The 21,328-nt window shown below is 48.2% G+C and overlaps 2 protein-coding genes across 3 annotated transcripts; one reads left to right on the top strand and one right to left on the bottom strand.

Annotated features, from left to right (window-relative positions):
• The first annotated feature begins 340 nt into the window (after window positions 1-340).
• On the top strand, window positions 341-12,280 carry GGCX (gamma-glutamyl carboxylase). Of its 2 annotated transcripts, XM_077134832.1 has the most exons (16): window positions 341-454; window positions 803-973; window positions 1,944-2,102; window positions 2,418-2,583; window positions 4,211-4,289; window positions 4,706-4,812; window positions 5,595-5,758; window positions 6,108-6,373; window positions 6,508-6,639; window positions 6,993-7,144; window positions 7,696-7,865; window positions 8,001-8,131; window positions 8,404-8,551; window positions 8,729-8,924; window positions 9,323-9,395; window positions 10,145-12,280. In XM_077134832.1, exons 1-16 carry the CDS (start codon window positions 412-414, stop codon window positions 10,154-10,156), a joined length of 2,169 nt encoding a protein of 722 aa, XP_076990947.1. In that variant the 5' UTR covers window positions 341-411; the 3' UTR covers window positions 10,157-12,280. The 2 variants fall into 2 exon arrangements, with proteins under 2 accessions (XP_076990947.1, XP_076990946.1); XM_077134831.1 differs by having other exon boundaries at window positions 9,323-12,280.
• A 1,117-nt stretch (window positions 12,281-13,397) lies between these two features.
• MAT2A (methionine adenosyltransferase 2A) lies at window positions 13,398-19,736 on the bottom strand. The gene is made up of 9 exons (XM_077134833.1): window positions 19,516-19,736; window positions 17,675-17,752; window positions 17,442-17,564; window positions 17,043-17,155; window positions 16,813-16,956; window positions 16,371-16,589; window positions 15,965-16,147; window positions 15,666-15,799; window positions 13,398-15,012 (listed from the first exon to the last, which is right to left on the bottom strand). Exons 1-9 carry the CDS (start codon window positions 19,604-19,606, stop codon window positions 14,910-14,912), a joined length of 1,188 nt encoding a protein of 395 aa, XP_076990948.1. The 5' UTR covers window positions 19,607-19,736; the 3' UTR covers window positions 13,398-14,909.
• Between the last annotated feature and the right edge of the window lie 1,592 nt (window positions 19,737-21,328).

Below are 21,328 nucleotides of genomic sequence, written 5' to 3'. Positions count from 1 at the left end.
CCGTTCAGGCTACGGAGCCCCGCTGGGACCCTCCGTCCTAGGAACTTCTGACGGGGGCGAGGAGGCACCCCAGGAGGGTGGGGGAGCCCCGGATCTCCCTAGAGTCGAGAAAGCGGGGGGCCTCGCAAAGCCTCCCGAGTAAGTCGTGCAGGGCGCGCGCAGAGGGGCGGTTTGAAGGATCCCCTGCCTTTCAGCCACCGCAGGGTGAGGAGAGGACCACTCCCCCGGCTCCTCGCCGGCTCCGCCCCGGGCTGTCAGTGTCAGTGCTTTCCGGCGGGCCGCGGCCCTTCACGACAGTGAGGGTGCTTTCCGGCTGGCCGCGAGGGCGCCGACGCGTCGGGGGAGGGGCATGTGGGGCGGAGCCTGTAGGGCAGGCTCCCGCCTCCCGCGAGCCGAAAGCTTCACAGCACCATGGCCGCGGCTGCTCGGTGCGCGCGTGCCCGTCCCGGTGCAGGTGGGCTCCGGGCCCTGGCCCGCGGCGACAGCTAGGGTCCGAGGACCGCCCTTGGGGCTTGGTGAAGGGGGACTCGGTTGAGAAGGGGATTGTAGAGAGTTGACGTATCTGCAGCGTTAGGGTGTTGATATGGCTAGAGGAGCTGTCGCCTGATGGGGTCTTGGGGCTCTGGGGGATCCTGGCGGGCGGGGGCCGCGGGGCGGGGGATGTTTCTGGTAATCGGAGGTTTGTGGGAGAGCCCAGGTGAGCGGAGGGCTGGGGCTGTGAACTCTGTGCTTCGAGAGGCCCATTTGAAAGAACTCCTTTCACCCCTCACGTACACAACACTTTCCCACTTGTTGGTTGCAGATAAAGTACAGAAAGACAAGGCGGGACAGGAGTCAGCACTCAAGCAGGGCAGCAGGATGGGGAAACTGTTGGGAGTTGAGTGGAGAGATTTGTCTAGCTGGCAGAGGTTGGTGACCCTGCTGAATCGACCCACGGATCCTGCCAGTCTGGCGGTCTTCCGATTTCTCTTTGGTGAGTCCGCTTTCCGGAAAGGGCGGTTTGGTGGGAGGTGGAAGAATGGCAGTCCCCTGTCCATTGCTTGGCTATTGTGGATTTATCTCCTTTCCCCTTAAAGCTGAAGATGTTTATATAATGGAAGAGGCCTGTAAGGAGTTTAGGATCAAACCCTGCTTTGTCTCCTCGGAGACTGTACAGTGGTCATACATTTGGGCTGTGGTGCCTTAATCCAGACCTTCTTAATTTTTAGGCCACAGCATGTGTGATTGGAATGGTGTCACAGATGTGTAGAAATATTAACCCCCATTAGTCCAGCGTTTCTTTACTGTGGGAGATTTTGCCCCCTCTGATAGACATGTGTCTGGAGACATTTTTAGTTGTCACGATTAGGGGTTGGGGGTCTGCTGGCCTCTATGTAGGAGCCAGGGATACTGTCTAAAGCCCTATGCTATTCAGGGTGGCCCCTCCCCACAAAGAATTATCTGGCCCAAAATGGGTATAAGGCAACCCAAGTTGACTTTCTGACCAGTATAGCCCCTTCTGTTTACCCCAGTGTGTTGTCCAAATACTACTGTTTTCTGCATGCTCTAGGAAGCAGAAAAAGTTGAGAAGCATCATCCTAGTGTACTTCTTGTACTCCAATAGGACGGGCCTTTATAAATAATGAAACTTTAACCATTTTTATAACATCTCATAGATTTGTCTTATGAATTTCATCCTCATTGTAACTCTGTAAAGTGTAATGAGCCCCATTTCACAGATGGGGAATTGGCTCAGTGAGCTGCAGTGGCTGTCCAAGATCACACACCTGCCTTGATGCCTAGCACAGAATAGGCACTCAGTAATTATTGTTGAGTGATGAATGAGTGGCAGAGCAAGGATTAGGGAAAAAAAACTCTGCCCTTGATACTGGGTCTGCCTTCCTGAGTTCCGCTGCTTCCTTAGCTTAGACCTAATGGGCTCGTTCTCCTCACTATATTCCCAGGCCTGTTGATGCTCCTAGACATTCCCCAGGAGCGAGGTCTCAGTTCCCTGGACCGCAGGTACCTGGACGGGCTAGAGGTGTGCCGTTTCCCCTTGCTGGATGTGCTGCGTCCGTTGCCACTGGACTGGATGTATCTTGTCTACACCATCATGTTTCTGGGTGAGGGGAACTGTGGGAGAGAAGGGAACATGGACTGTTCTGCCTAAAATCCAGACGTACAAAGCATGCTGGTGAATGACCAAGGTCTCAGACTCCTTGTCTCCCTTCCCTCTGTGACGCATTGTTCCATACCGCTGACCTGTGGCCCCATAACTCCACTTTTTAAAATGTTAAAATAACACCTAATCTTCATTTAATTTTACCTGTCTAGAAAATGCCTGGTGACTTTCTCAGTTCCCATGCACATCCTATCCCAGGGGAGCTGGGTCTGTGGTGAGCCCTTGACCTCTTAATCCTCTCCCCCACAAATCCCAGGGGCTCTGGGCATGATGCTGGGCCTGTGCTACCGGATAAGCTGTGTGCTGTTCCTGCTGCCCTACTGGTATGTGTTTCTCCTGGACAAGACGTCATGGAACAACCATTCCTATCTGTATGGTTTGTTGGCCTTTCAGCTGACGTTTGTGGATGCACACCACTATTGGTATGAGTCCATGGGGCCAGAGGGTAGGGGTGGCTGATTGGGGATGGCTAAAAGAGATAGGGACCCAGTAAGGCCTAGAATTTGCCAAGCAAGCATATTTTCAACCATGTTTTGCAAAAAGTGATTATACGGGTCACACTTTAATTTGTGTGGCTTTGGGAAGGAGGTTGTCAGCCAGGTTGGAGCGCTTTTAATGACATACAGCAACATGGCTCCATCCCCACCCCTTCACTCTTTCTACATCTCCCCTGGTGTCTTGATCTAGCTACTTCCTATAGCCCTCTTAGAAAGAAGAGAAAACTAAAACCAGGCATAGCTGTTTCAGATTCTTCAAGGGTAGTCATGTGGAAGAGGGAGCAGACTTTCTTTATGTGACCCTACAGGGACCAAGTTAGAACCAGGAGTAGAAGTTGCTGTGAGGCAGAGCTTGTGGCAGAAGGAGAGATCCTCCAGAGTCACATAGCAGTGCTATCTTGGGTGTAGGTCGCCCTCCCTCATCTCTGATTTAGAGGACCAGCTCTCAGGGGAGGCTGAGAAGGGATTTGGAGACAACTTGGCAGGTCAGCTGACCTCCAAGGACTCTTCCCATTGTTAAGTGAAAAGCAAATGCGAGTTACAGTAAGACAGGAATAGGGAAAAAAAAGCAAATTTCAAATTTGTTAGAGATTTATGTTATTAATTAATTTCATTTGTTAATACACTGATACAAACACCCCTTTTGGAAGTCTTGAGATTTCATTCAGTTTGGCCAGCTCTGGTCGTAGAATATTATGAGGCAGTTTTGACAGGTCATCCCTGAAAAGTTGCATTTTTATGACCCTTAAACCCTTTGGAAAAATGACTTCTCACTTAACCAGGGCTTTCCATGTGCCAGGCCCTTTACTAAAACACTTGTAATTTTTCCTCATTACGACCCCTTGAGGTCCATAGTGCTGTCCCCATTTTAGAGAAGAAACTGAGGCTTAGGAGAGCTAAGGACATGGCTACAGTCACAGAGCAGAGAAGAGGTAGAAGCGAGAGTCCAGGTCTCCTTGACCACGAGTGTAACCTGCTTCCTCTCCCGGTGTGCCTCGGTACTCGCTGTCTTTTTGAAAGCCTCCTTTGCTCCTGCTTCCCCCCTATACCTGGTCCCTGTAGCCTGAGTTGTTCGTTCTCTCCCAGAGTCCATCCTACTAGCCGGTACCCTCTGACACTGCATCCTGGCATCCTGGCCTATGGAATGTCAGTGTTTGTGCTGCATGTTATTCTACGGTTGAGTATTTAAAAAGAAAAAAGCAATATATATTGATTGTACTTCAGCTTTCCAAACACATCTTCAAATTTTGTTTAAGTTATTTCCTAGAATGTAGTCTTTTTCCTGATTTGATCCACTAGGACACATTCATTTGCTAGAACTAACAGCTAACACTGAACTTGTTTTGATTAGAGCTTACTAGTAATACTTCCTCTCATAACTTAGAATAATCACAGTCACAGTTGGCTCATATACTTCTAGAGGGCCTCAGAATAGCCCAGAGAACCTGAAAGGATTTGGGCAGTGTTCCTGGGATAGAGGGTGATCACACTTAGAAGTGCAGGACGTGGGACTGAGCGACACAGGTCCCCTCGGTTCTCTCCTCATGTGCAGGTCTGTGGACGGCTTGCTGAGTGCCCCGAAGAGGAACGCCCACGTGCCACTCTGGAACTATGCAGTGCTGCGTGGCCAGGTGCAGGCTTTAATAAAGGAGTTCCTCGACTGCCACCACACTGCCAGATGACGTTCTTCTTGGCTTCCCTGGTTCTTTTTTTTTTTCTCTTTTGCTGCAAAGGCAGGCTAGTTTTTCCGTTGTTCCCAATTCCCTAACCTTTGAGTTCACTCATGTTGTCACAGTAAATAACAGACCTCTGTCCCTGCTGGAATAGAATCCTCTTGAAGGAAAGGCTCATGTCCGTGGTTCCTGACTCTTTCCCAGGTTCCTAGAGCTAGTCAGGCTAAAGGAGTGAATATCCTAAATGAATCAGTGGAGGGATGGAGCTCCTCTTTTTGGGCCTAAGATTGAAGTCAAAACTCACTTTATCTTGACTATAGAAACCCTGGTTCTTTTGTTGGTTTGAAGATTGATTTTACATTTTGGGTTTGCAGATCTTCATAGTATACTTCATTGCGGGTGTGAAAAAGCTGGATGCAGACTGGGTTGAAGGCTATTCCATGGAATACCTGTCCCGGCACTGGCTCTTTGGTCCCTTCAAGTGAGTGCCGGTCAGAGCAGAGGCCTTGCTGAGGCCAGGGACACCTGCCCTCCAGTCTGGAGTAATAGCTGCTGTTGCTCTTTAGCAGAAGGCAGAGTCAATGATAGCAAAAGACAGACGCCCAGCTGCCCCTGGGAAACTTATCAGCAGGAAAGAATGGAGAAGTAAAAAAGGGAAAAGAAAGAGCCAGAACTAGGTGGCTCAGTGACTGGGTCAGTGCCCCCAACAGCTGCCCAAACCTCTCATCAGGGTCCTCAGCCAGTGTTCTGAGAAGATGGGTAGAGTCAGTGTCCCTGTTCCCCAAAACCGTTAGTACCAACTCCTGACAAAATAGAGGTTCACCTTTGATTTTTCTCTCGTGCTTCTCTCCTCTTGTTTTACTTTGTTCTTCCCATTATTTCCCAGTTCCTAAAGCTTGGCTTTGTTATTATGTTAGCCAAGCACTCACCTCCTCATCAGTGAGGACTGGAGAGAGCATTCTCCTGCTGCCTGCCACAGACACACACTCGTCAGTCAGAGTTTGTCTTCATTGATCTACCCTTGCCTATTCTATAGGTCTGTTGAACAAATGTAGATGCCTAAAGTGTATGAAATGGGAAGGGCTTGGATAACTCCTTTATAACCCCTATGGGTAGGTTAGATCCCTTAGGAGTTGTTCCACTACCTGTGAGGGTAGATCTTTGGCAGGGACAGGGTAGCAGAGGCACATCTTTGCTATGACTGCTGTGAAGGCCAGGCTCTCCAGAAAGCAGGTGGCTGACCTGTGTCCCTTGGCTCTGCAGGCTAGTGCTGTCCGAGGAGATGACTAGCCTGCTGGTGGTACACTGGTGCGGGCTCCTACTTGACCTCTCCGCTGGTTTCCTGCTCTTCTTTGATGCCTCAAGATCCATTGGCCTTCTCTTCGTGTCCTACTTCCACTGCATGAACTCCCAGCTTTTCAGCATTGGTCAGTGCCTATAGTCTACCAGGAAACCAGACCACAGGCTTACAGGGAAGGCCTAGCCGGAGGCATTATCGGGGCACCAGGAGAGGTGGTGGGAAGGGGAGCCAAGCTCAGCCAAATGCAGTCACTATAAAATGGAATTATACTGGGATGGGAGGACTAAGGCTTATGTACTCAGTGGTGTATTATGTGGTAAGAAATCTCCAGGAAGCATGAGTGTCTTATAGTTAAAAATTTATGTCACTGTAAGTGGGACACCTGGGAGAAGCTTCCTGAGGGAAAGGGGCTGATGGGTACCCCATGTTCCCCCCAACCAAGCTCCCAAGATATGGCTTTTCTCGTCACTGCCTAGGTATGTTCCCCTACGTCATGCTAGCCAGCAGCCCTCTCTTCTGCTCCCCTGAGTGGCCTCGGAAGCTGGTATCCCTCTGCCCCAAGAGGATGCAAGAACTGCTGCCCTTCAAGGCTGCTCCTCAGCCCAGTGCTTCCTGCATGTATAAGAGGAGCCGGGCTAAAAATGGCCAGATGTCAGGGCTGCGCCATCACCTGGGTGCTGCCTTCACCCTGCTCTACCTCCTGGAGCAGCTCTTCCTGCCCTATTCCCATTTCCTCACCCAGGTATGTGTGGGCCAGGGTGGTGCCGGAGGTAACACAGGAGGGAAGGAGGAGGCTGGCTTGGTTGTGCTATGTGGTAGAGGATGGGGCTTGGGGGACCGTTTGATTGGAGTGAATGTCCTGTCTGACCCTCCCAGGGCTACAACAACTGGACCAATGGGCTCTATGGCTACTCTTGGGACATGATGGTGCACTCCCGCTCCCACCAGCACGTGAAGATCACCTACCGCGATGGGCGCACGGGCGAGCTGGGCTACCTCAACCCTGGGGTGAGATGTTTGAGGCCAGCAGTTACTATCCCTCAGAGACCCTCAAGCTCGGGTTGGTCAGTGTTGACCCTACACACAGCATGAAGTAAAATGAATGTGGGGTCTGCTCTACCCTGGGTCAAAATAGGGCAGTGTCATTCGCTTTGTCAAATGGAGATTCTACCTTTAAGATTTAGGAAAGGTCAGTACCCTAGCCCAGTGATGGAAATGAAAGATCACCCCCCACGGGCAGGCTGAGCTTTTTCCTTACCACACTGGGCAGCAGGCAGGGATCTCTCTGTGCTATTCACTGTGCATGAGCCATCCGGGAGGTGACACTGCTGAGGTGGGACTAACATGAGGGTTTGGGGCAGGTATTCACACAGAGCCGGCGCTGGAAGGATCATGCAGACATGCTGAAACAATATGCTACTTGCCTGAGCCGCCTGCTTCCCAAGTATAATGTCACTGAGCCCCAGATCTACTTTGACATTTGGGTCTCCATCAATGACCGCTTCCAACAGAGGTGGGCAAGGGGAGCAGAGCAAAGGGGCTCCTTCTGCCGGGATGAACCACCTGTGCTCCCGGGTGGTCCTGCTGAAGAGGCTGTCCTCTCTCGGGTGCGCTGTCTTCCCTCGGGTGCACGTCCCTCTAGATCTGGTTGTGGGTGTTGTGGATTGCCTCCAGTAGGGGGCAGCAGCACCCAGGAGAAAAGTGAACTGACTCTAAGAAACTGTTAACTCTGCTCTTTCCCCCAGGAAGCCACTAACCCCTGTCTTCCCAGTACTCCCAAATCTCTTTCCCCCTGCCACACTAATGCAAGGTGTAACAGGTTGGTCTTTGGGAACTCTGTATTTTATGCATGATTTGTCTATAAACCTACAACTTCTCTAAAAGAAAAATTACAAATAAAAAACCAAGTCTCTTTCCCCCATCTGTCTGCCCTGGACTGGCCACAACATGCTGATATGAGGCCATCTCTTCTATCTGGAAATCCTGTTCCCTCCGCTCGGAAATAGTGGTGAAAGGAACAGCCTAGAAGTCCTGATGGGTGGCGACTGTGGTTTCTTCCCCAAGGATTTTTGACCCTCGTGTGGACATCGTGCAGGCTGCCTGGTCCCCCTTTCGGCACACAGCCTGGCTGCAGCCACTGCTGAGGGACTTGTCTCCCTGGAGGGCAAAGCTCCAGGAGATCAAGAGCAGCTTGGACAACCACACTGATGTGGTCTTCATCGCGGACTTCCCGGGTATGCAGGGAGTGGGACACTGGTCTTGGCCTGGCTGTCTTGGCCAGGGATACTACATGGGGCAGAGAGGGAAGGGGGCACTCCTGGCAGGGAAAAACTTGGGATTGGGAGTGAGTTCACCCTTGTCCTGAGTAGGGCTGCACCTGGAGAACTTTGTGAGTGAAGACCTGGGCAACACCAGCATCCAGCTGCTGCAGGGGGAAGTGACCGTGGAGCTGGTGGCAGAAGAGAAGAACCAGACTCTTCGGGAAGGAGAGAGGATGCAGGTATTTTCTTGGGCTTGAGAATGGCAGAAAGTTTAGACAAGCAGAGTTCATTTATTAGACTCAGAGCTTTACAATCCTAGTGGAGCAGAGGCTGCTAAGAAAGCCTGGGCCTCTATGGCTGTGAATGCCTTCAACCAGGGTTCTAGAGGGTGGTTCCTTCCAAATCTAAAACTCAACAAGGAGAAAGATCCGCGGGCAGAGCAGGGAGCCCTCAGGCTGGGTTGGGCAAGGTTAGAGAGTAAAACATTCCCGTTTCTTCCTCTTCTTTTTAGTTGCCTGCTGGCGAATATCATAAGGTATATACAGTGTCACCCAGTCCTTCATGCTACATGTACATTTACGTCAACACTACAGAGGTTGCGCTGGAACAAGACCTGGCGCATCTGCAAGAACTGAAAGAGAAGGTGGAGAATGGAAGTGGTAAGCATGCGAGGACTTGTACCCAGGTGGCCCCTGGTCACAAAGGGTCAGGGTTGCAAATGAGGGGGTCTAAGCCACTGAAAATGACCTTGAAGCCTCTAGCTGGTGGGAGGGGAGTCCCAAGGGGGAGAATGGTCCATCGCTCAGTAATTCCTCTTTTTACTGCCTTATGTACAGAAACAGGGCCCCTACCTCCAGAACTGCAGCCTCTGCTGGAGGGGGAAGTAAAAGGAGGCCCTGAGCCAACACCTCTGGTTCAGACCTTTCTTAGACGTCAGCAAAGGCTCCAGGAGATTGAACGCCGGCGTAATAGCCCTTTCCACGAGCGAGTCTTTCGCTTCCTGTTGCGGAAGCTCTATGTCTTTCGCCGCAGGTAAGTTTTTACCCACAAGAGTACTTGTCTTTGCCATCAGGTGTTCACAAACTGGGTAACGCCTCTGGTGAGGGAGACACTGGGGATGCTCTCTCAGGAAAGGACAGTTTAGCACTAGATGTCGCCCCCCTTTCCCCTCTCCACTCCGTTTCATGGAGGAATCAGTGACCTGGGCTTGCTGACCTGCTGGCTTGGTTTGTCTCACCCCGCTCTGGAATCCTCAACCAGACTTTGTAAAAGAAGGGGTGCCCTTCCAGATGGGATGTGGTGAGTCACTGGGGGTGCAGATTCTCATGTTTGCTTGGGTAATAGAGGTAGGATCAGGGTACCCCAGGGCTGTGACAGGAATTCCTCCAGAAACAGGAATTGGAACCAGGTGGCCTTTTCTTGCTTTTCAGCTTCCTGATGACCTGTATTTCACTTCGAAACCTGGTCCTGGGCCGCCCTCCCCTGGAGCAACTGGCCCAGGAGGTGATCTATGCAAACTTGAGGCCTTTTGAGTCAGTTGGAGAGTCAAGTCTTTCAAACACTGAAACTTCAAATCCTGAGTCAAATTCTGACCCTGCCCACTCAGAACTCTGAGTGGGGCCAGACCTTAGGCTGTTGATGTTGGGACCACATTTGCATGGGGCCTGGGTGTGGGAAAATCATCTCAGATAGTCTTTATTTTTTCTTGTCCATAACCTTTTACAATTTGGAGATGATAGATTAGAGGAGCCAGAGGAAATAAAGCAAGGGTGGGCTTTATCAATCCAAGGTCAGAGGGCCAGGAGGAGGTCAGAATCTGTGTTCTAGAACACAAGACTGGTGTAAGTGACTGACTCTTGGAGGAGAGAGTTAAGGCATCACGATGAAAATACCAGCTCACTCTTTTCTCAGGCATACTCCATGCTGGGCACTATGAGAAGCAGGCTTCTGGCATTATCACATGGCCTCTTTCTTTAAGGGCCATGGGCTCACTTTACAGTTGGGGAAACTGAGGCTGAGAGGTAATAGAATTTGCCCAGAGACACTCAGAAGAAAGGGTGGATTGATGGTTGGAACTCTTAAAGTTTGACTTAAGGGCCTGTGTCCTGCTTGTTGCCATTTTAAGAATCATTGACAATAAGTTCTGAAACAGTACACCTTAGTACCTATTCTTTCAGTGAGAAGTATGATTAGGAGGGAATGAATCGGTTCTAAATGCACACAGTGTAATTTTATCTTTACTATAATTCCAGCTTCTTCTTTGATCCTGTTGTCTACAGAGCAGTATGTTTTCCACTAGCAATTATGAGAATAGTTGGAGTTCCAACACCAGAGGTAAACTAGTAAGAACAAATTAGATGATAGTCATTGTACTTCTCTAAAATTAAGTTTAATATTTGTCATCATTCTAGCCTTTCGTGAAGAAATGATGTAAATCAAGAAGTAACCAAAAAAAAAAAAAAAGTAACCAAACTTGGTGAGGGTTTCAGGGATGTTTGCAGTCATTTTGGAGGTTTGGATGTGAGGGTGATTCAGAGGCTCCTCCTTGAGTGGAAATTCCCAGCACTGTGCTGGGAAGCAGGGATGTGTAGTATGGAAGGGCTGCATTGCCCTTTGTGGGATTTTCTCCCCATGCCCACTGCCCCATCACTTGTCTTCGACCGTGGTCCCAGGGCTCTTCCCCAGGCTGCTACCATTTCCCTGTGCACACTTGGGGTAACTATGTCTACTCTGGTCTCTTTCCTGAGTCCTATACCTTTATGTCTAATTAGCTCCTCCTGGCTATCCCATAGAGCTCTCAAACTGAGTCTGTCCTAAACAGAATTTATATTCATTTCCAATTCACTCCTGCTTCTTTATTATATCACCCTATACTTTATTTTACCAAGCCATAGCGGTCAATCATGTCATTTCTTGTAATTGCAAGTCTCATCAGTTCTACCTCCTATAAGGTGAATTTGTTCATCACTACTACCTCTGTCTGTTTCTCTCCAGTCTGTATTTTGGAGTCTTTCTGCTTGGGGGTCTGCCTGCCTTCAGACCAGGGCAGGGTTACCAAGTTTTGCCATGCAGGTTGGGCCTGCATAAGCACAAATCTGCCATGATGGCCAAGTGGAGCCTTTCAGGACTGCACAAGGCATTTTAGAGGTAGCAGTGGCTGTGGCACAGGGCATTGTCATCACTAAGACTTAGGGAGGTTGGGGGCTGAGTTTCAGTCCTTTCGCCAGTGCATTTTCACACTGACATCAACATACCTTGGCACTGTAATCTTTACCAGTACGGTCACTTCTCTGGCTCTCCCAAGTCTGTGCCAGTTTACTTGACCAGTAAGGAAAGCAGCTTTTTATTTTGGGAGGACTGCCAAAAAGTGTGAAAGTACTTTTCTTAATATGGGCAAGGATGCTTTGTCTTCCTCAAACTGTTGTGTACTGCCTCCCTAACCCATTTCCCTTATGAAAATATTGGGGTGGGTTGGAGAAGAAAGGTGGCCATCTAAATACTGATAAGAAATGCTCTGTTGCATGAAGTACAGCTGGGGCTGCAGATTGCAGGAGAGCCTTCCCTGTGTACCTGTAGCTGCACTGGAAATGGGCTGCCAATGTCATTGCAGCCAGAGGACTTCAGTACTCATCCTGTTCTTATCCTTCCCCCAGCACCTGCCTCTTTCCTTGGTTCCTGACTGATGTTATCCCCTTTGAAGCTTTGTAGAAAGGGAGGTGAAATACATTTTTTTCAACTTAAACATGAATTTTATAACACCCTCCCTTGTTTATGATTTCTCACCCTTTTCTTCACACCCCCATTCTAGCTCCTGCTGCTCTTCCAGCCTGGGAATGCTCACCTGCTTTTAGATCTTTAGGAAATATTATCACCTTCAGGCTGGGCAGGGACCAGCCCCCTTCAGAGTACGTTTTTTTCTGTCAGTTGGCAAGCTTTAGTAGGTCTTCTCCCTTTAGTTTATTTAGCAAATAATGAACAAAACATCTGGTCCTGTCAAACAGCTTGGAGCCAGCACTCATTCTATGTGGCCAACAGGGGCACTTGCCTTTAGGTAGCAGTGGCTAGGCATCTAAAAGCTCTTTTGAAAACTCATTCTGAAGCTTCTCCATAGCATGCTAGATAGCAGTTCTCAAATTGCCGAATCTTCACCTCAACAATTTTTAAGCCTCCAGGCAAACAGGTGTAACACCCTAAATAGTTGAATCCCCATTTGAAAAAGTGCCAGATGACACCTCTGCACATGTTAGCTTCCAGCTTCTAGTGTACGACCAGTGTTACTCAGGACCTGATGGACCATTCCTGTAAACCAGTGAAACTTAAAAGCTTTTGGAGTCATTGCAGCTACACTGCAATTTTATATAGAATCTAATAAATTTCATTTGAAGAAATTCAGTCTCACTAGTTTTAGATCACCTTTCAAACTAATGTGTACATTAAGCATGTTACTTGCAGCCTTTGTTGTCCACTTATGTAGAGGTTAACATGAGTATATTGCTGGCAAAGGTAAAATACAACATGGAAGCAGATAGAAGGTATGTGAAACGAATTAAGACTCCAAGACATATATTTCTATAAGGACTCAAGCCTAATCCTTGGGACTATTTAAAGTAAGTCAACCTGTAACTGGGTGAGGCACAAAGTAACCCAACGTAGGACTTAGGAGACAATTATGATTATATAGTTACTCATTTTTACTTTCTAATATTATTAGAGGAAATATGTAAAATCACCTAACTGAAATCCAGCCAGCTGCTTAATCTGTTTATCTTATTGTATCCCTTTATGTGGTGACTGACCCCCCACATAGGCCCTAAAGACAGCCTTTATATTAACGAAGGACCTTGAGTCAGCACAGAACCCACTCCAATTCTAAACCTATCTTGGTAGAGTAGAATTGATTCCAACATTGGCCTGCCAGACATTAAAGCCTTTTTCTTATATTCTGTGGCTTAAACCTGTGAACAGCCAATCTGCAACCCCTCAATAATGAGCCCATCCCAAAAGGTACCCATCTTTTGAGACTATTTAACTATCAGTATTACTGCAGTTTGGGAAGCCAGATTTTTTGGCCAATAATCTGACAATAGGCTATTAGAGCTGCTGCTTTGCAGCTCGCAATCAACTCTGAAACCCTAGTGATCTGAGGAATTAAGTCATTTGAATGTATCTTGCAGAGAACCCTGCAGGCTTAAATTTCCGAACTTAACCTGACTACCATTTCCTCCCTTCAGGTTATACTGTATAAGCCCCTTTAATTTTAAACAGCTGAAAACCATAAAAGGGAAACAATTTTGGCCAACGCATCAACCAGAAAGCAATACTGGACAAAGATCAACATTTTCCTTTGGGCTAGGGATGTCATCAAACCTTTCTGCATCAGTGTGGTGTTCAAGGATTATGGTGAATCAATTCCTCGAAAGCAGCAGATAAATCTAGATAAAATGTACCTTTAACACTAACTTTATGTAACCTAGGTCACATGAAATACCAAACAGTGGACAGAGATAAGGTAGAACCTAGCATTTTATTTAGATCTTCAAACTGTTGGAATTGAGAACCAGACATACGTAATAAACCTCCAAAAATAGATCCTGAAAGGCACTTTCTGCTCAGGGCAAGCAGTCATGGAAGAAGCATGTAAACAAGCTGGCTTCTCTGTACCACACCAGCCCAAGTCAGCTTTCTCCATGGCCAGCCGCACCAGCTCTGCCCTCCCTTCTGTTGACACCAGCCAGACCCCCTGTAGGTCTAACCCAAGGCTTTTCTGTAGGACACCTTGGCCTACCTGGGAATGCTGGAAACATGTTGTTAAAGGAATCATGGTGTTGAGGAAAAAAGAAAATCTTTTAAAAGCTGCCATCTGAGGTGATGGCTTCTCTGTACTTACGCCATACCCCAGAATACAATAAATAAGCATTTAGAAAATGTTCAAGTATGAAGGGATTTCCTCCTCCCCGCCAAAAGTACTGCTCTCTGAAGGAAGCTGGTTTCTCTGTATCTACACCAGCTGTTCAGAAAGCTCATTGGACCTGGTTTTGAAAATAAAACAAAGTTAAAACCCTGGGAGGAGTTATTGTGCAGTGTGGAGTACTCAGTCTTTCTTATAAAGAAAAAAAAAGTTATCTGGTACCAAAGTGTGCAACCTACAGACCCTCAGGTACTGCCCTGTGACTTCTCTGTATGACATCACAAGGGTGCCAAGTGCCTGTTTAGAGCTAGGAGTTGGTGAGGTTTGGCTAGTGCTGAAACCATGCATAGGATTGGTTTACTAAATGAAAACCTTATTACGTACATCCTCCAAATGAAAGCTGAAAAGTGGAGAGATTTTGATTTGGTGCTATTGAAGAGATGGCAATTAAGAGCATAAGCACCTGGGAGATGGTTTAATAGTAACTGCCCTTTTTTTTTTTTAATGTCAGGCTAGAGCTCCAATTGGAACTTGCGTTACATGCAAGACTGATTGGATAGGGAACACTCCCTGACAAAGAGCTACATAATTAGAAATGGATCAAGTTACAGGGAGGTTAAGGGAAGGCTTCACATTCATAATAGAGCTCAAGACATCACAAATTCATGCTGACAGGGCTGTGGCATTGCCAGACAGAGGCTATCATGGAACTACAATAGTTTACGTGCACATTACAAGGACATTTTCAGCATCTGGTGGGAAAGTCAATGCAAGGGGGATTTTAGAGGGTTGGGTGATAGGGCACAAAGGTTGAATTTCAAAGCATTATTTACTACAGTGTTGGCTGTCTGTTTAGAGGCAGTTACATGGATCACCTATGCTCACTAAATTCATTATAAATGGTGAACAAAACACCAGGGACAGAATCGCAAGCTCAACTTACAGTCCCCCACAAAAGCTACAATTCATGTCATTGACTAGAGTGACTGCAACCGATCAGGAGCTGAAAGAGGACAGGAAAATTTAGGCAGAAAAGGCCCTTTCCCTCAGAGCTTGAAGGCTTCTCTGTAGCCTACGCCAACAAGTCTGGGGAAAAAAGGCTAACACTTTCAATATTTAAGTTTTTTGGGCACTTCCCATGGGAAGCTGTCCCTACCAAAGTGGCCATAGGCTGCAGTCCTCTGATAAATTGGCTTCTTCAGATCCAGATCCCTGGAATATACAAGTCCGTAACTTAATATGTAGCATTCAATTAAAATAAAGCAAAATAATCAGCAAGACTCATTTTCAAGAGCTCTGGCAAATGAGTTCAGTTCTCTGGGGTATGCTAGGAAAAAAGTTTGTGGCAAAAGTGTTACTTCCCTGGTGTCCGAAACTCGCACAGTCCTTATTAACTAGAGTTCTTGGTTTTTTTTTCCGTCACTGGCTCAACAAATATAAAAACTTGTCATTATCCTGAGAAATTCCAAGGTCAAAAGCTCATCTGAGATCATGGAATACTTACCCATGTTCCACAGCCCCCACCCTATCATTTTATTTTCCTTAGAATAGCCCAGAACATCTCACTTAGGTGTGTTAATTTCTTTTAACACACCCTTAGATAAGTACGAAGTCCAACAGCAAACATGGAGGACTTTTCTAGCCTGAGTAGTCTAAGCCACGGAGCACTGTAATTTTAGATATTCCTAATAAACATTGCTTAGAAGGCAGTTTTTACAGGTATAATCAACATGTTCTAGGAATTAAAAGTGTTTCCCCACTTGAGAGTCACCTTTCATACATTCACCTCTCAGATTCAAGTTGTAAATACACACACCCACACCCTCAATTTCTTTTCTCTAACAATAGGCTATTACCATCTTTACCTGACAATGACCCCAGGGCGAAGGTCAAAATTCTTCTTCACAATCTCTAATAGCTCTCTCTCACTCTTCTGAGAGGTGCCATAATGGAAAATGGAGATAGACAATGGATGAGAAACTCCAATAGCATAAGAGACCTAAAAGGATTCAAATGTTGTAAGAATCAGTGATTTAAAGACCCATGCACTGGTATAAAAGACAAGAAGGTAGCTAAGATTACTGTGCTAATCCCCCCACCCCATGGCCCAATTTATGGTTTAAATTACCCTCAAACACTCCAGTTACATAATGAAATTATATACCTGAACAAGAACCCTTCTGCACAGACCTCCTTTAACAAGGGATTTTGCCACCCAGCGAGCGGCATAAGCAGCTGAACGATCCACCTTGGTATAATCCTTTCCTGAAAAGGCACCTCCTCCATGAGCTCCCCAACCGCCGTAAGTGTCCACAATGATCTTCCGGCCAGTCAGACCAGCATCACCCTGAAATCGTAAGATTTAAGTCACCGTAGTCCTGATCCTTTCTAACAAATGGTTCTAGATCATGTTTTTAAATGCCTAGTCTGTATCACTGAGAAAAGATCCTCAAAAAAGTCACATATCAGCTTCAGAAGGGCCTAGAAAATAGGTGGTGACAGTCACAATTTTGTAAGATATCGTCATAAAAAATCTGAAATTACAATGACTTGATATTGTAAGGCCTTACCTGAGGTCCACCAATAACAAATCTGCCACTTGGCTGTAGGTGATAGATCGTATCCTCATCAAGATATTTTGCAGGTACAACAGCTTTGATGACTTTCTCTTTTAGGGCATCCCTCATCTCATCAAGACAAACATCTTCATCATGCTGAACAGATATCACAATTGTGTGGACTCTGATGGGAAGCACAGCACCTCGATCCTGCATATACTGCACCGTCACCTTGAAGGCAACAGACAGCATCAAAACAAGTCTATCAAGAAACAGTTCTGAACTTGGTTCTCCATGCTAAATTAAAATGTTGCCAAGGGACAGATGCTATTCTTTTTTCAATTAGTCAATTGAAAATAAATGAAACCCAACTTAAAATGATCTTATACCCTGTCAACGTAACATGAGACCTCATCTAGCTTTATGCTTCTATATGGAGCTCTTCAGCACCTACCTGAGTTTTAGAATCTGGGCGTAGCCAAGGCAATGTGCCATTACGGCGTAGTTCAGCCAGTTTGGCATTGAGCTTGTGTGCTAAGACAATGGTTAATGGCATACACTCTTCAGTTTCATCAGTGGCATAACCAAACATCAAACCCTAAAAAAGGAAGTCACCAATGTGATCAATCCAAGCTTCAAAATTTAATGTTACGAGAGATGCAAATACAGCCTCTAACAAGATACCTGGTCTCCTGCACCGATGTCCTCCTCATTCCGATCAAGATGAACACCTTGAGCAATATCTGGTGACTGCTGCTCCAAAGCTACCAGCACATTACAAGTCTTGTAGTCAAATCCTGTAAACAGAACAATGTTAGGATGCAAAAATAAAAGGCCACAGCAAGACTTCCTTTGTGACAACAGTTATGTATCTAATTCTAGATACCACGATAAGAAAATATTCCTAAAACTTACTATTTTTTAGAGAATAGAACAGGGTTAAAACAAATCAGAAGACAGAGCACACTAAAACTGCACAATCAGAGTTTAAAACTAACAGGAAGCCAATTTCTTCAACCCTCACTAGCTTTATCTGGAAAAATAAAAAGCTTAGGAAAGTCAATTCATTTACAACTCATTCACCTTTGGAAGAATCATCGTAGCCAATGTGCTTAATGGCTTCACGAACCACTTTCTGGTAGTCAACAGCAGCTCTGGATGTAATTTCCCCAGCAAGAAGGATCATTCCAGTTTTAGCAACAGTTTCTAACAAAAAGAGAGGTTCATACCCAAACATCAAACATCAACTTTCATATGTAATTTCCGTGATGTTACCTTTCCGTTAGGTGCTAAATAAACCTGTGTTCTGAACCTACCACAAGCTACTTTGGCATCAGGGTCCTGCTGAAGATGGGCATCAAGGACAGCATCACTGATCTGGTCACAGATCTTATCTGGGGGAAAAAAAAGACATTTCTGGCTCAATTTCATTAACTTAATGTTAATAAGCAGCTCATACCTCCTTCCTGAAACTGAAGATCTTGGAAGATATCAAACTTAACTGTCATTTAATTAAAGTACTGCTCACCAGGAGCCATTTGTCTGAATAAAGGCTAGACAGAAGACTGCTGACATGGTGGTCTTAATATAGTTGCACCACAAATTCATCCATTCAGATGAGCCGAAACACCCAGCACGTTTAACTGTTTTAACCGGTTGTGACAGATGCAATTTACACCCTACCCTTGCAAAGGCTTGCATCCCAAATTTCCAGGTACTTCAGCTACCTGGAAAAGGTGCCAGGCATAATTTCTACTGTTAAATAAAAAGCCTCATAAGTAAGAGTCATCAGGCGAAAGTAGAAATAAAGTATCTTCAAATTCACAAAACATAAACAATAAGCTAAGAAATGTATATTTTACCAAACACAAAGTACTTCCATTTATCCCCCAAATAAAGTTTGTGTTATAAATCTAACCAACCAGAAGGGTAAGCTGTTGTTTTGCCTATCCTGCTATCAATTTCTTAAAGAACAGTCTACTAAATGCTAACTAATAGACAAGGTAAGGAAAGGTCCTTTATGAACAGGAGAAATAATGTTATTTGGTTGTCAGCCACAGTACCAGAACAAGAGCGCACAGATCTGAAATTGTCCTAAAGATTAATTCCTGTTGAATTCCCCCCACTGTACTGTCATGACTAGTTAAAAAAAAAAAAAGTGTGGGGGAGGAAGAAATAGAATACCTCACACAATGTCACTTTACTGAATTTTCTAAACTCATTCAAGATAGAACTCAAGCAAAATGTGTACTGCAACCAAACCGGAGACTCAGGACTTAACCAGAGAGCTATTATAAAATGCCTATCTCAAGTGATCAAATTAACAAAAAGGTGGGTCAAGTGCATGTCAGATTCTCACACCAGGGAAAAAGGGCAAATCAAATTTAACAACCCCCCCCACCCCGCCCCCGCCTGACCTTCAGTGGCCCGCACACTCATCACGACTGTGGGACCTGTTTTCTCTTCTCACCACTAGGTTGCTCGTGGGCTCGCATCACGGGCACCAGAGCCGAGAGGAACGGACCCTGACGACACCGGACGGGGGATCTGTCCCTGCCACCGCCCTAACAAAGGGCAGAGGCGGTCCGGACCGCCAAACAACGCCCTTCCCTGGAAGATGCCTTCTTCTTCCTGGAAATGGCTCCACTCGCCTTCTCAAGGCGGCCCACGGACAAAGCCCGGGTCGCGGTCCCGGCCCGGCTGAACGCCCACAGAGCTCTAAAGGGGAGCCCCCGGCCAAGGACCGCCTTCCCCGAGCTATATTTAGCTGGAGGCTGTCACTACACAGGCAGGCCCGGGGCCCGCTCCCCTCCGTGTGAGGCGAGCACGTGGCCGTGGCTGCAATGCGGGGTGCGCGCTCCCGCGCCGGGCTGCGAGCACGCGGGGCGGCTAGCCCACCCAAGGCTTCCCGCGCCACCAGACGCAAAGGAGAGAGCGGCGCCCTCCCCGGGCTGGACCTAGGCAGCAGCGGCCCCCGCCCTTCTGGAATCTTCCGCGTATGAGGCGCGCGGCCGGACAGGAGGGGGCAGGGAGCGGCGGCCACGCGCGCGGCTACGGCGGCGCCTCTGGGAAGCCACGCGACCCCTGGTCGGCCCTCGCAGCAGGCCCCGGCGCTTCCCCCCAACCCCGCCCGCGGCGCTCTGGGCCGTCCACTCACCTGGGTGGCCTTCCCCCACCGACTCTGAGGTGAAGAGGAACGTGCCTTCCTCGATAAACGCCTCGTGGAAGCCGTTGAGCTGCCCGTTCATGTTGGCGGCTGCGAGCGAAGGGGCGCTGAGGAGAAAGGGCAGCGGCGAGAAAAAAAAAAAACCGCGAAGCACGCAGGGAAAGAGGACGTCTTTCACAGCGCAGGGCGAACGGGATGGTGGGCGGCGCAGCCCGCTATTTATAAGGCAGTCCAGCGCGCGCCCGGCTCGGACCCCGCCCCTCTGCCCCGCGCGCCAATGGGCCTCGCGTGCGGGGGAGGGGCGCCGGCGCGCTGCCCGGGCGGGACCATTCGGCGGAGCTGGGGGAGCCGGCACTGGGAAGGACCCCTCCCACGCATACTTAGCTCTCTCTAAGCAGAGAGGGGCAGGGGAAAGTGGTAACGAGGGCACATTCAGTCGGAGGGGCCTCCCTTGCCGGAAGAGGGAGGGAAAACGAGTGGGGCTCTGTGGTGCTCCCCTCGGTTGGGACATGGCACCTCCCTCTGACCGTTGGCCAGGCAGTCGGCTCAGGTCGTCGCGCCCCCGGGCGGTGGCGGTGGGAAGTGGCGTTCTTCGTCTTCTGGCCTCTTTCTGCCTGAGGGTCTTGCCCGCCGCCCCGTGTGTGGACGCGGGGACGACAGTAAGCCAGTGACCGTCGACCTGGTCTGTGTGGCCATCTTGCTTGGTCGGCGGCCGGCCTCGCCCTGCCCGCTGCCAGCGGCCGCAAGTCCTGAGGGACGCCCCCCGGGTGGTCGAGGTCGCTGTGCAGACACGTTGGTGATGAAAGCACACTCGAGAGTGCCGTCGCGGACCCATGCGATCGCAGGGCCCCCAGTCTGCCCCGGCTGGAACGCCCGTGGAGCTCAAAGCGGGGCCGCGTGCCCGGCTTGCAGGCCACCCGCGCCCTTGACAAAGAGAAAAAGTCGGCGCCCACCGTGTCGCCTCCATCTTCTGTTCAAGACAGCGTTGACTGTTGGGGCGGGGGATGAGCCTTGTGTAAGGAAACCCTCGCCTGTGAAAGGTGAAAGGGCCTGTTTTTGACGCTTTCACTTTATAATGTCAAGCTGTGTTCGTCCAGCGTCCAGTTTGCCCACTGAAGGAACTCTAGGGAAAGAGGGGTGTGAGAACCCCAAAACTTGAGGCGAACGGGAGTCTGAGCGTGGTCCCCATTGGGAGGGAGCCCCGAGTGAGAAGAGGGCTCGTGACGCCAGCGACGGATTTCCTGGAGGATGAGGGAGATTCTGAAGACCCCACTCCGGGGAGGAAAGATCGGAGAGGGGCTCAACGGGGCTTGGGGCTCAGGCCAGACCTGAGGACCTCGCGGGGTAGCAGAAATCGCGGAGCAGACTGCCTGCCATTTGTATTTTTTTTTTTTTTTTTTTGCTCCAAACAGATCTGTCATGGGAAGAGGACTATCCGACTACAATGTTTGCTGTCGTTTTAGTGTTATTTCACTCTGTACTTTTTTTTTTTTAAGCAGGATGCCGATTAATTTAGGACGAGGAATGAAATTGCCGACTGGAATAAAAATGCATGTGTAGGCTGGTTCAGGCATTATCTCCCAATGGAAAAATCTATATGGGAAGCCAGAATACAATTAGCAGGTTATTTTATTAGTGTGGAGTCAGAACCAGGGGATTAGTTGAATTCGATGACGAGCTCATTAAGCCCAGAAACCCGTATGCGATCTCTTCTAGGTGAGGTTAGTCCTGGCAAGGAGATTAGCGTCAGCTATGTGTACTTGTTTCCCTCTTTCTCTTCCCTGCTCATGGCATATGTAATACA

This window comes from Tamandua tetradactyla, chromosome 17, assembly GCF_023851605.1.
Source record: "Tamandua tetradactyla isolate mTamTet1 chromosome 17, mTamTet1.pri, whole genome shotgun sequence".
NCBI lineage: Eukaryota > Metazoa > Chordata > Mammalia > Pilosa > Myrmecophagidae > Tamandua > Tamandua tetradactyla.
This window is presented reverse-complemented; position numbering and strand designations above follow the sequence as displayed.